The 13,679-nt window shown below is 38.4% G+C and overlaps 1 protein-coding gene across 1 annotated transcript in view; it reads right to left on the bottom strand.

Moving 5' to 3' along the window:
• LOC109081278 (DNA (cytosine-5)-methyltransferase 1-like) overlaps nucleotides 1–11,686 on the bottom strand; it is a 16,419-nt gene extending 4,733 nt beyond the window's left edge. Inside the window, exons 1-25 of the mRNA XM_042719024.1 lie at nucleotides 11,491–11,686; nucleotides 10,786–10,828; nucleotides 10,194–10,301; nucleotides 9,880–10,117; nucleotides 7,506–7,578; nucleotides 7,294–7,378; nucleotides 7,175–7,212; nucleotides 7,034–7,088; nucleotides 6,872–6,955; nucleotides 6,584–6,693; nucleotides 6,369–6,487; nucleotides 6,185–6,277; nucleotides 5,946–6,097; nucleotides 5,677–5,864; nucleotides 4,114–4,297; nucleotides 3,931–4,028; nucleotides 3,102–3,252; nucleotides 2,914–3,029; nucleotides 2,620–2,818; nucleotides 2,408–2,541; nucleotides 2,129–2,308; nucleotides 1,826–2,050; nucleotides 1,497–1,689; nucleotides 380–470; nucleotides 72–203 (exon numbers count right to left, since the gene is read on the bottom strand). Coding sequence (XP_042574958.1) covers nucleotides 72–203; nucleotides 380–470; nucleotides 1,497–1,689; nucleotides 1,826–2,050; nucleotides 2,129–2,308; nucleotides 2,408–2,541; nucleotides 2,620–2,818; nucleotides 2,914–3,029; nucleotides 3,102–3,252; nucleotides 3,931–4,028; nucleotides 4,114–4,297; nucleotides 5,677–5,864; nucleotides 5,946–6,097; nucleotides 6,185–6,277; nucleotides 6,369–6,487; nucleotides 6,584–6,693; nucleotides 6,872–6,955; nucleotides 7,034–7,088; nucleotides 7,175–7,212; nucleotides 7,294–7,378; nucleotides 7,506–7,578; nucleotides 9,880–10,117; nucleotides 10,194–10,301; nucleotides 10,786–10,828; nucleotides 11,491–11,537 — 3,136 coding nt within the window. The 5' untranslated portion in view covers nucleotides 11,538–11,686. The remainder of the gene's footprint in view (nucleotides 1–71; nucleotides 204–379; nucleotides 471–1,496; nucleotides 1,690–1,825; nucleotides 2,051–2,128; nucleotides 2,309–2,407; nucleotides 2,542–2,619; nucleotides 2,819–2,913; nucleotides 3,030–3,101; nucleotides 3,253–3,930; nucleotides 4,029–4,113; nucleotides 4,298–5,676; nucleotides 5,865–5,945; nucleotides 6,098–6,184; nucleotides 6,278–6,368; nucleotides 6,488–6,583; nucleotides 6,694–6,871; nucleotides 6,956–7,033; nucleotides 7,089–7,174; nucleotides 7,213–7,293; nucleotides 7,379–7,505; nucleotides 7,579–9,879; nucleotides 10,118–10,193; nucleotides 10,302–10,785; nucleotides 10,829–11,490) is intronic.
• Nucleotides 11,687–13,679: the final 1,993 nt, after the last annotated feature.

Below are 13,679 nucleotides of genomic sequence, written 5' to 3'. Positions count from 1 at the left end.
ACGGGACCTCTTAGATCTAAAAACCCCTACAATACAACATTTCTATAAACAGTTTTGAATAGAAGCCCAACCTGCTTGATGGAAACCCTCAGATAGACCACCACAGCCAGAGAACACATCCAGTGTGCGCAGTTTGGGGACTGTCTGCTCTTGCGGCTCCTGATCCTGTGATTCCTGCAAGGCTGCTTTACCCTTCCCTTTACCTGCAGAAAACAACATTTTAGATGTTTGTGTCCTCCACAGCCAGTGATGAATAACCACCACTGCATTCATGATGGGCAATTTCTAGACAAATGAAACAGAACAGAGCACAAGAAGAAACTCATTCAGAATAAGTTTCCATGATTGACATCTCAAAGTTATAAAAACCAATAGTTACCTTTCCCCTTTCCTTTCCCTTTGCCTTTATGCACTGCTGATCGTGCATGATTGGGAGGATCCTCAAGGCTCCTAGTCTTGGCATTGTATGCCTAAAGAGAAAACAAACTTTGAAACTTTGCTCTAATACTTTGAAAGTTTTGCAGTTCAGCTGGGAAGAGAAAGGCACATCATGGCTTGAATCAATGGCAATATCTATTTTTTGTTTTAAAAGAGCAGGTCATGCTTCTCTAATCTTTGTTGGCTTCATACCCTTTTTTTTTTTTGGACTAACAAGCTCTCCTAACCACAACCTGTAAGTACAATTGATATGTTATGAGTACATTCTCAATTGAGTGCTCAATATCTAGTTTTTTGCTAATATGTGATGTATACCTAGTGCAGTTTTAGGTTTCCAGGTAAAGCACGATATTATGGTCTTACTGAAATAGTTCTGATAATTTGCTGTGAACACACCATTTCCTAAGAATGTGTTGATTAATAATCATTGTGAAACTGTGGTTTATTTTGCTGCACCGGCAGTCATATTGTTAATGCAAGGAGTAAAAGATCCTGTAGAGAGACGAGCGAGTTTGACTGGTGCCCCTGTGATACAGCTGTTCTGTATTCCGATTAAAAGTTAAGCCAGAAGCGTCTTTTGTCTGTCGTTCTTCAAACATTACAGTAGACATTTTGGTTTACAAACTGTATTGTTTCATCAGTTAGTCAAGTTAACTGTGGGCATGATTCGCTTGCATAAGTATTTTTTGTATTTTGTGTCATTTTTTTAAGAACGGATTGAGCACTTTACTATGGTTTTATGTAAAGGCGCTTTGTCAATGGTAGCACTCACTAACTTGCTCAAGGACTCCTCTCTGTGCCAATCACAACAGGCTTGGCCAGCTGACCAATCAGAGCCGAGTAGGCTTATGGAAGGAAGGGGTTTGCTCTGAACTTGCTTGGGACGAATAGTTTCAAAATCATTGGCAAATGACTAATAGTTAATCTATATTCTTATAAAACGACAATGTTTTCTGACCTCAGATGAATTTTAAAGCTGTTGTAGAGGATTTCAACACAATATTAGGACATTAAGATACCATATGATCTGCTTTTTAACACTAATCCCTCATCCTCACCTCTAGGAAATAAAAGCGATCAGGTCCTCTGCTTGAATAGTCCTGCACACTTTCCACCAGGTCCTCTGCATACTCGACTTGACAGCGGCCTAGCACTTCTGCCATGTTTACAGTCGCCTCTTCATCACTCCAGTAGAGCTGGTTTATGTCAGAATGGTAGGCACCCTTTGGTCCTTTATGAGTGTTTTCAGGCCTGAAAGCAACAGTCATCATGAAAAGAACTCAGGTAAAGATTATGTACAGCCTTAGTGGAAACTTCAAGCTAAAGGTTGTACTTTTAAAGCAGATCCGTTGGCTAATGAAGCTTCTTAAGACAAAGAAAATGTCACCTGTAAAATTTATAGAGCCGCAGTTTAGGATCCATTTTGTCTGGCTTTCCATCACTGCGCTTGTTACAGAAGATTTCTTTGATGCGCCCAATACGGAAGGGCTCCGGAGCATCTAGGTTTGAGCCCTTGATGTAATCTGAGGACTTCCTGTAGTATTCTGGGTGAAGATCTTCATCAACATCATCCTTCCTGTGAGAACGCTTCACAGGGCTTGCAAGCTTCACCCTAAAAGGGAAAACATACCTTTAATAAAATGGCTCTCAACTTCAGAATATCTTAAGGCAGGGAAAAATAAAAGCTTACGCAAAACTGAAGGCCTCTGGGGGAAGATAGACACTGTCCCCTACTCTGTACTGCTCGCCCTTTAGGGTCGCCAAACCATAAAAGACTTTAGAGTCACTCTTCTCATCCTCCAGGGGTTCACAGACATTAGGCAAATCCTGAGCCTCTCGTTCTCGATTCCTTACGCAGCTGGCACAGAACCTGCCATAAAACGTTTCATGTTGAAATGCATGCACAGAAAAAAAACAAAAACAAACAAACTGACCTGTAAGAAAGAAAAGGTCTAAAAGGGGTACTCACTTATACTTGCAGTCCTCTGACGGCGTGACCTTGGGAGGAGACTCAAAGCGAGCGCATTCACCATCATACAAGAGCTGATAGAAGAAGCTTTCGCCATCATCTTCTATCACTTTTATGTCATCATCCATTCCACCCTGAAAGCATACAAATATTAAAACCTCCTGCCCAGTGTGATACTGACACAAATGTAGATCAGACTTCAGCATCTGTACCTCCATGAACCAGTTTTCAGTTGGAGCCTTGTAGAGGACGTTGACCTTGCCATGGACAAAACTCAGCTGCATATCTTCACACTCATCAACAAGGAAGAGCTCAAGAGGGTCTGATGATTCTCCAAGAACAGTATCAGTGCCCCGGCAAAACCAATGCGCATGAAACATCTTATCTCCATCCTCCCATAATGCCGTAATCCTGTAATCATAACAAAAACATTGACTTACCAATTTAAAGCAATACAGCGCCAGTTAAGGTGCCAAGAACCCAAGTTTGCTTCAGTAAAAGTTTACCTGGCCAAGTAGAGGGGATGTGATGGGTCAGCAGGGCTGACAGACACACAATCTCCCACCTCCACCACCTCATTCTCCACACGCACTTTCATGTAGTATTCCTTCCTTCCATCAGTCTGAAAGGACAAAATCAATACCTAAAGTCCAGGAAGTGGGCATCCAGGTTCGTATTGTAAGAGATCACATACCTTGATGGGCTCGCCCACCCAGCTGATCTTATTCTTCGTCTGTTTTTTCTTCTTTGCCTGAGACATTTTCTTTGTCTCCTTAAGTGGCAATACTTCCTCCTCATCCATATTCTCATCATCCTCCGCTTCTTTCACTGCCAGGTTGGGACATCTGGACAAGGGACAAGACACCCATTTAGCTTTATTCTGGCAAACAAATCCAAGGCCATAGAGCTGGATAAAAAAAACTGGCAGGAAATAAAGAGCTTCTCAAAATGGTGTTCCTATTCTCACTCAATACGACAGGGGGCAGCATGCTGACTAAAGATGATTCTGTGCTTTATTAGCATTAGCACAGCACTGAACACATACGGAACAAACATGGACACAATGAGGCACTGCAAAAGCAACAGTGAGGGCAGATGGTAACAACTGACTTAAGAGCACGTCAAAGTCTGTTTTACAAAAAAAAAAAAAAAAGCTCAATGCAAAATTAAAATGTTGCACGAATTAAGACTTTAGTTTGCAACACATCTGCTCAGGAAGGAGTGAAAAATCTAATGGCAAATCAATGTATAAATTCTTGCACTCCTGTAAAAATTGACACTCACTTTACTAAAACCAAAGGAAAAGACTAGCTATTAATTAAATGCAAGTCATGGAAGAGATCAGATTAATTTGTAGAAAAAAAAAAAAAAAAAAAAAACACACTACTCAAGTTAGTCAATTCATAAAAAAAGCTGACCAGTGACTGACATTTAGTCTTATTTCACAACGCATGGTACCAATACGACATTTCTGCCAAGCAGAATGATTAGGCAAGTATGAAGACTGCCCACAGTTAGCATACCTCCTCTTCTGACAAGCCTGTTTACTTCTGCCACTGCCTCCAAACTTGATCATATCCTTACAGGCGGAACACTTGCCACAATCTGGTGCCTGACACACCTGAAAGAAAGAAATGCCACCTTGTTAACATTGACATTGCATGCATAGTTTGGTTGCAATATAAGGCCATTTTTGCACAATCTACCTCACAGACACCACACCGTTGTCTCTTCACTCCACCTCCATCTTTATTGTTCTGGTCAATCTGATCTGAGAAAAAGGTGTCAAAGATCTGATAGACCAGTTTAGTGGTGGTGGCTTTAGTTGGGCCCTTGCTGTCCTTCTCAATTTTGGTGGGATGACGGATGGCTTGTCTTCTGGCTGCTCTCCTGAAGAACAAAATGAATGTAATGAGCTACAAACACACCATTTTAGATACAGAGACCACTAACAGCCAAGCAAAAATGGAACCGTGCACGTAATGTGTATGGAGGTCACAGGACACTGAATGGACTGAGTTTGTCAAGGCTGGGTGATGCAAATTTCTCATTTCAGAGTCTGTTTTAAAGATCTCGAGCAGATTGGCTCGGTTTTTTTTTTTTATAGAAAAAGTACATTCAGTTCCTTCAGAGGCTTCATTTCTCTAAATGGGCAACATGTAAATTCAAACAATGGGAGGCCTAATTAACATGTTATGCGGAGCCATGCAAGTCAGGTAGGGGGAAAATAAGCTGAGGAAAACGTTCTTGTTCTCATCACCCACCCTTTTTAACTAGTGAAGTAGTTTACCACCAACACGGGTTACTGCATTTTGAGTGTATGGGGAAAAAAAAAATAAAAAAACCAAGCCACACTCTCTGCAGAAATAGGCTTTACATACCAGTACAGCTGCCTGCTGCATTAGGAAAGGTTAGAGGATTATTAGAAACATGAGGACATCATGCAACAAGGACGAGTTAACGTAACATCCCAACAAACCACTGAATGCTCAGAGTCTACTATAGCTTCAAGAAATGGTTCATGCACAAAAAAAAAAAGAATAAAAATAAACTATTTAAAAGCATTTATCCACTTCACAAAAAGATATTGTCAGATTTATTAAGCTTTCTATCATTACAGTGTCTGCAGACTGTTGAAGTTTCTCTTTTTCACCACAGCCCTGTGTGTCAACTGGACAGAATATATATTTAGATTTGATATCCAAACAACCATCGCTGCTCGTCAGCTAAACCTTGGCTCCCCTTAGGACCAACTCCAGAGTATTTTGCACAATATTTTAACAAATGTCAAAGTTTCATTAGCACTGGATCAGATGTCCAAGTATATAGGAGACATTAAAAACCATTACCGGATAATACTTTGTGGATAATCTAAAAATAGAAAATGTTCATCAGTTGCATACATCTGCTACAGTGGGTATAGAAAAGAATCAAACTGAACTTGAGCAGTTCTACAAAGAGTGGACGAAATATTGCAAAGTGTAGATGTGCTGGGTGATTCTTTTGTATACCCACTGTACCTCTCCGTGGCATTATACCAATGATTATATTAAACATTACTGGTAATTATTATTATTTTATTAATCAGTTACTAAGAGCATAGGCTTTCAGGCTAGTTTAACAGGTTTAAATAGTCTAAAAATCTAGTAACACTGTTCTTGTAAGTATCAGCAGTCATCTTTAACGGTCAACCACTACTCAGTGCTCACACTAAAAAAAAAAAAAAAAAAAAATATATAACACCCCAAGACTATGAAACGGAAACTCACCTCTTGCCCAAAGTAACACCGGCCAGCTTGATCAAGTCTCTCATACAGGGAGTGATGATGATGGGCTGCTCGTCTGAGTCTCCAGCCTCATCATAGCTCTCTACCTGCTCCACCACAAACTGAGCATGACGCAGCAGTGTGTCCTCTGTGAAACGGTTGAAGTTGAGCCCAGCAGGTGGAACGGTAGTCTTAAGACATGAAGGAACAGGTCAGCACTGCTGCCGACAGTACAGGAGAGAGACAGAGAAAAATCACATCCATCAGCTCACCTCAATTTTGTTCAGCAGATCCTCATATGTGGCATCCTGGTTCTTCTGGAGAAATTCAACTACAATCTTGCTCATGTAGATCTTCTCCTGCATCAGAGCAAAAATGGAAGCGTACTCCTCTCTGGGGTCCATTAAGATGTAGTCAGCAAAGGCTGTGGAGATGAAATAAGACCGGTTGGATTCCATGTGCTTCGACAAACCTGACTGGGATGAGATTGATTACTTCATGAAATATTTACCTGTGGTGAAGCCAATTAAAGCCTTCTCCCCACCATCAAAACCAGTGATCCACCAAGCATTGATAGGACCAAGCTTCTTGGCAGGAACCCCACCTAAAGAGAACAATCACAAGCAATTTAATGTACACTAAACCCTAAAATGGCTTAATAGTCAGCCTTCACAGTTTAAGAACTTGGGACATACCATCCATGCATGGGTTGTCATCGTAGATGGGCTTAACAGCACAACTAAAGTACAGTTCCACATTTTTCTCAATGAGGCCAGAGTCAAATGGACACAGGTGCCCACGCTTGTCATACACGCTGTGAATGAGGATTATAACAGTCAAATAACTGGAGGAGAGAAAAAAAGAAAGAAAATATGAATACCATTCGATACGACTCATTTCCCCTTATTACCTGAAGTTAGTTATCTTGTGCTGGGGCAGATCTTCATAGCTTTCAAAACCATCTTCATTTGCATCAAAGAGGGATAGACGCTCATCAGTCAACATCTCTGGTTCATCCAACTACCAGAGACAAAAAACAAACAATATTAAAAAGTGTTACAAAGGCACAAGAAGTCAAATTTAAATTGCTGATGTGGATCAGTAAGGAGTTGTTTTTCTTAATATACATTTAGAATGATAATCGCTTGGCAGCTTCCAAACAAACACTACAGAACAGCTCAAGGATTAAAACACTCACAGCATCATCAGGATCTCCCTGGAAGAACTTGAGGTCCGAATCATCCAGATACTGCCTGCAGTCGGGACATTTTGGTGGAGGGGTCTAAAATGCAGATTAATGAGATTCATTTGGTGCATTAATTCAAGCAGCAGCATAAACGGGGAATGAAATGAGCATCACCTTGGCTGCAGACACAGGCTTGATCTGGCCATTAGTAGTGTTCTCAGCATTAGGACTGAAAGGAGGGGGTAAAAAGATTAACTTCACCGATGCATCGCATATTGAGAAAGACTGGTTTAATTTGACTAATGTGGAACTCACTTCTCAGCTTCTGTTTTAAGGCGTTTTTCTTCATGGACTGACCGGGGAAGAAATTTTTTTTTTCCAATTAAAATATTTCTATGGATTTCTTAAAACAGCATTAAATGTCAAAACCTTACCTCCTCTGTAATATCTTCCTCAGGCTTCACTTCTGCTGCACCACTTGTGGCTTCTCCATTCAGCTCATCAGACTTTCGCTTTGGGCTATTGGAAGAAACACCCACTTATAAAATGACCAAAGTTTCATTCAAACTCAATTTAATTTCAACTGCCCAAGTGCAAAACTGCACATCAGACTTGAACAAGGACAACTCTTAAAATGTTGACTTACACTCTAGAGAACATGGAAAGGATAGTTGGCTGTTTTCCAGAGTTACGCGTAACCCTGGTACTGGCTGGAGATTCTGTGGGGGAATAAAATGCACCATTTATAAAGACTAAATACTCTACATCCAGCACACAATGTACAGATACTTACTTGTGTGTGTGTGTGTGTGTATATATATATATATATATATATATTATATATAATAGATAATATATATATATATATATATATATATATATATATATATTTTACTGCTATATCAACAACAATAGGTATATTCATGTCAACAATGGTGGACAAAGTACACAAATCAAGTACTTGAGTAAAAGTACAGATACGTATAATAAAATAATACTCCAGTAAAAGTACTCCTTTTTCAATTTTACTCGAGTGAAAGTACAAAAGTGCTCGATTTTTTATGTACTTAAGTAAAAAAGTACTGATAGATAGATTTATTTTGCAATTTTATATAGGCTGGCTACTTAATTTTATATTAGCACATTTTTTTTTTTATAATCCTACTGCTCAAAATACCTGGGAATTTTCTCAAAATACCCACTACATGGAGTCAAGATATTTTTTTGTTGTTGATATGGACTACGCTGACAAGAGTGATGTAGTAATGTTCACTGTGAAGCTTACACTGCGATGTACCTGAGAGAAAACAGATTGGTGACCCTGGACCACAAAACCATAAGGGTCAATTTTTTGAAATTGAGATTTGGGCATCATCCGAAAGCTGATTAAATAAGCTTTCCATTGATGTTTTTGTTTGTTAGGAAAGGATTATATCTATTGGAAAATCTGGAATCTGAGGGTGCAAAAAAATCAAAACACTGAGAAAATCACTTTTAAACTTGTCTAAATGAATTCTTAGCAATGCATATTACTAATCAAAAAATAAGTTTTTATATATTTACAGTAGGAAATTTAGAAAATATCTTCATGGAACATGATCTTTACTTAATATCCTAATGATTTTTGCCATAAAAGAAAAATTTTATCATTTTGACACATACAATGTATTTTTGGCTACCTGCTACAAATATACCCCAGCGACTTCAGACTGCTTTTGTGCTCCAGGGTCACATTTGATCATCAGATTTTCACCAGTAAGAAAAAAAGTGTTTTACAATTTGTTGTTTTGCAGAACATCACAGTTATATATGCCATGAGAATAAGGCCTGAAGTTAGGAAGAACATTTTCTGAAACCTTGTCTGTGGTGTAAAAACACTCCTGGCCAAATACTCCCAGAGGGCATCACTTCCCACTTTGATAATTACTGTAGTTACCATGTTTCTGAACATCATAGCCTTTCTTTCCCCCCAGACATAATATATCTAGGTGGTTGAATAAAAATATTTGGACTTTATTTTTAAAAAATAACCTCAACTCAACACCAGCAAGCTTGTTAGCTAGACAGTTAGCATCAGCTACCAATATTTACTTATTTTCAGTATGGTTATGAATAAACATTCATATCTGTCTACTTGGGTGGTTAATTCAAACAATATAAACGTTTATACTGTTGATAAACAATATAAAAACAGACGTCACAGAGATAAATGCGTAACATTTTAATACAACTTAATGTTATGGCAGCGGGAATTTGAACGTGCATTAGTTATTTTATTTAATCTGTGTTAATTTAATGTTTTGTTTTTTACCTAAGAGGCACAGATGCTGATGTGTTTGCATTCAAGCATTTCAGTGGGCTTAAATAGATCACCCTTTACAGAAGATTTAGTTCACAAACAACTGACAATTTTGACCTAAATATGATTTTCAGTTACAATAATTAATCTCAAAATTCGACATTCGTAACTTACTTTTAGCAGCATCAGTCGCGCGTGCTCACAAGATCTCCCGGTTGTGAATTGAGTTCACTAGAGACTCGCACTAAACGGTTCATTTGAATCAGTGAGTTGTAGACTCGAGAACAGCTGCAATCGGATCATTCTAATTCGTGAATGAATCGTTTGGTGTGATTTGCTAACCGATTTAAAAGGTTCATTGAAAAGAATCAGTTCGTTCTTGAATCAGACACCGCTTCTGCGTCTCAGAGCACGTGATATATAATAAGGAGTAACGATATGTTTTATGAAATGTAGTGAAGTAAAAAGTACGATCTTATGCTTTGCAATGTAGTGAAGTAAAAGTAAAAGTTACTTAAAATAACTACTCCAGTAAAGTACAGATACTTGAAAAATGTACTTAAGTACAGTAACGAAGTAAAGCTACTCCGTTACTGTCCACCACTGCATGTAAACATCAACAATTATTTCAATACAACATGTACAATCATATCAATGTAGAGATACAAGCATTGTAACACATGGAGGGCAATTAAAACCCCTTTAAACCCCTGCAACTCACTCTTGGGCTCAGAATCTGCTTTACTGCGACGGCCACCCTTTCCCTTCGGGGCACTGGGAGACTTCATAGCATCTCCGTCCTCCTGAGTATCCATGGCTCCCTCCCGCTCGCCTTCGTCTTTGTGAGACCCATTTTCAGAGAAGCCATTTGAATGTCCGTTCTGCTCCACTCCTTCATCCTCCTTGACAACTCCCAGAGCTTTCTTGAGCACTGCCTTCACCTCTGACGTGTACACGTCCTAAAAAGAAAGACCAGTTGGAGCACAAGTTCTCAACAGTTCTAGACAGGAGAACTGAAAGGGCAGCGTAACTCACAGTGGAAAGCTCTGAGCTTTTTAACTTGTCCTCAAGGATTTTGAGCTGGTCCTGAGTATCAGCAAGCAGGAACTCCTGCAGTAACCTGAGCTTTTCCTTTACACACTCCTACCACAACAAAGAAAGTACACAATCAAGTAAAACTACAGAACCATTACAGAAATGCATGAATGAGTTCGGCAGATGCTTTAAAGGTAGACATTTACATTTGACAAGTTATTGCTTTCCTTGATTTGGACCCATTAGCTTGGCGTTGCCATTTTCTACTATTTGAGCTACAGGAAAGCCCGAGAAAGTCTAAAAAGTATATTTACAATACTTCACATATAAACCTTAGGCATTAAAGATCTTTATATAAATGTTGGCACGAAATTAGATTCTCAGACAAAAAAAAAAAAATTCTTCATAAAAAATAAGATGTGCTGGACCAGATAGACGGCGACTCCGTTATTAAACTACTTCCACTACATGAAAGACATACATTCTGCTAATTTTTGATGTTAAAAAATTGTTGATTTTTGTGAGATGCCTACATGTAAAAAATCGCCAATAACCTGACCAATTGATCATGACTAATTCATAAGACCCTCACCTCATCTGACAAACTGTCTCCACCTTCATCCAGCTCCTGAAGCCTGGGAACATGAAGGTAAACATCTCATTAACGATGCACAGCACATCTCCACACAACTTGGAAAAAAACTAAATTACTTCGACGTGCAATAAACATTTGAAATTAGATTACAATTTTCAACATTTAATCTTTAAATTCAGATAACGGTCTCATAAGTGCGTCGCTATCATGGGATTAAGGATGTAAACAAGCACGCACGCACGCAGAGACAGTCGATAATTGTTATTAACATCACTTTTGAAGATTTTGAGTAAATTACAGAAATTGCAGCAAGATTTCGCAGGTATGAGCCTAAAGACTTGTGCAGTGATTGAGCAGAGAGAGACAGGAGGCGGGCAGGGCTCCACTCGGACATGTGTATTTGGCGCCAAATACAGTCAGACTGACACCTGCGAGTTTGCTCGCATCAAAACAACCAGCCGTTGCCTGTTTTTCCCGCTACACGCGAGCTGATGGCGGGTACAGCATTTGTAGCACGGCTAAATGCTAACTAGAATAAAAATTTAACATGTTTTTCATCTCCAAACTGCACACAATACAGCGGCTGTTATGTGACGAAATCGACGTGTAACGAGTAACGTTAGCGAGCAAAGCCCGCGAAAGAGCAAACTATGAAATGCAGTCTCTCGTCACAGCTCTATTAAGACAAATACAGCACCGTACCGCTCCTTGACATCCTCTGGCAAAGACAATGAGGTTCTGGTAGGCATTTCAAGTTCGCGTTTGATCAGAGAAAATGACTAATTAAAAACACGATTTAAAACAACAACAGATAAAAGCGATCAAGATCTGACAGGGCCAACAGCAGCGGGCTTTATGAATTGTCGTTAGCAGCTGAGAAATACGCGCGGGCCGCTATTTCGCGCGGAAACGCGGGTGAGTTGGACGCTACCACTAATTTAAAGTACAGGGGTCAAATGTGTCAAATGAGTTGTGCGTTTCTATTTGGGCATACAACTGTTCAGATACATTATTTTGAGTATATGCAAAACATATCAGTATTATGAAACATAAACTTTAATAGTAAAAGCAAACGAAATCTTAAAATGTTTTCGAGGATTATTTTCGCGTGTACCCCTTCTACGGCTTCAGAGTCTCAACCAATATGGGATGTACCATATTTTCCCTTCCCTTAGGGGTGCAAATTCTCATTCCTAATTTTCATTAATTCTGCCAATGTAAATATTTAACACAGAGGGTGACGAATAGAAATCTGACACCTAGCCGACCAATTCGATTCTGTTTAAATTAAGTTCATATGTTTAGTATTTAGAATTAGAATTTATCTGAATTAGAATGTTTATATATATATATATATATATATATATATATATATATAAAAATATTTTATAATATATATATATATTATATATATATTTATGATATATATAGTGTTGTTACAAATAAGTAATGAATAATTTACATATTTAATAAAGCATACAAATGACCTTTTAACAAACAGTTAAATAAATAGATGCAGTATGCAGATCTTTGAAGTAAAGATAACCAAAAATCAATATGAAATAAAAGTAACATTAAAGAAATACGGTAACAGTAGCATTTCCTGCATGTCTATTCTGAAAGTGTTCAGATTTGTTCAAACCTGTTGTCATTTTAATTCTCATATTAAACTATTCAAAAGAAAATTACACAGATGTACTAATTTTCAACTAATAATTACTTTATCATTAAGCAAAATCATAACGTCAACATATGCATAAAAAATATAAAAAGTAATAAACAATATAACCAAGCTATTTTAGAATATTTTATTTTAGACTAGTCCATCGTTTTATTTTGTGAACAAAAGTAAGTGTTGCATTATATCCAACGGTTTTAAAATTTATTCAATCATTAACATGTTTAAATAATGAAACTAAAACTTAAAACATTTTCAATTTTTGCCCAAATTTTCCAAAATCAAATTCACTTTAAATTGCTTTTGCATTTAAACAAAAAAAAAATGTTACATTAAATAAGTAATTTAGAAATTAAGATATTCTTCAATGGCATGCTTTTTCTTCCCCTTCTTCAGGTGATATGGCAAGGCGGGCCAAAACAGAGTCCATCATAGGCCAACATAAACCCTGCTTTTGGACATCTCTGCTTTAGTAAATACAATAGTTTGACAAAAAATCATTCTGATCCTATGATCATAATCATATTATCTTAGTTTATCCTATAGATGGCGCAACAAGCCAGTAGATTTTTTAATAAATACCATTAGAATCTTTTCTTTGTCCGACCACAAGGTGGCACTCTTGTACAGCAGTCGTAGTTACTGCTGTGGGCGCGCGTCTCCTCAGAACAAACGTGTTCTCACATATACCGGGTGGAGTTGGAGTACAGAATCGTCATTAATCACAACGACTGTACTGAGAACAACTGTTTATGTTTGCCGCTGTTTCAGTATGGCTGATGTCACTTCCTGCTGACTCTTGGCCATATTCCCAGCTGTGTTGTCTCCCAGGGAGGGCTGCTGTTCCCACCTAGGAATTCTGGATGTTTGACAACAACAAGGCCAGACCACTTTTAAGCCTACTCAGGTCACAATCTTTTTTTTTATTTTTTTAGTGCTAAGAGCACCCTCGGCCTCCCAGACAACCCTTTCCCATAATGCCATTCCTACTAATCTCTCATCATACTCCCTCTTTCCTAATAAAAACCCTTCGGCTAAACAACTGCACTCCCACAAAACCTTGGAACTGGCACTTATTGGACTGTCAGAAATCAAGGCCAGCAGTTCTAGGCAATATTGTTTGTGAATAGATTCATGTCGTGGCGAGTCGGGCCTTAACCATGTTCGTGCATGTTAGCATTTAGTTTCCCTTTTTTATAGTCAGATTTCTGTA

This window comes from Cyprinus carpio, chromosome A3, assembly GCF_018340385.1.
Source record: "Cyprinus carpio isolate SPL01 chromosome A3, ASM1834038v1, whole genome shotgun sequence".
Classification (NCBI taxonomy): domain Eukaryota; kingdom Metazoa; phylum Chordata; class Actinopteri; order Cypriniformes; family Cyprinidae; genus Cyprinus; species Cyprinus carpio.
The sequence above is the reverse complement of the archived record's forward strand: the minus strand, read 5'-3'. Positions and strand labels throughout refer to the sequence as shown.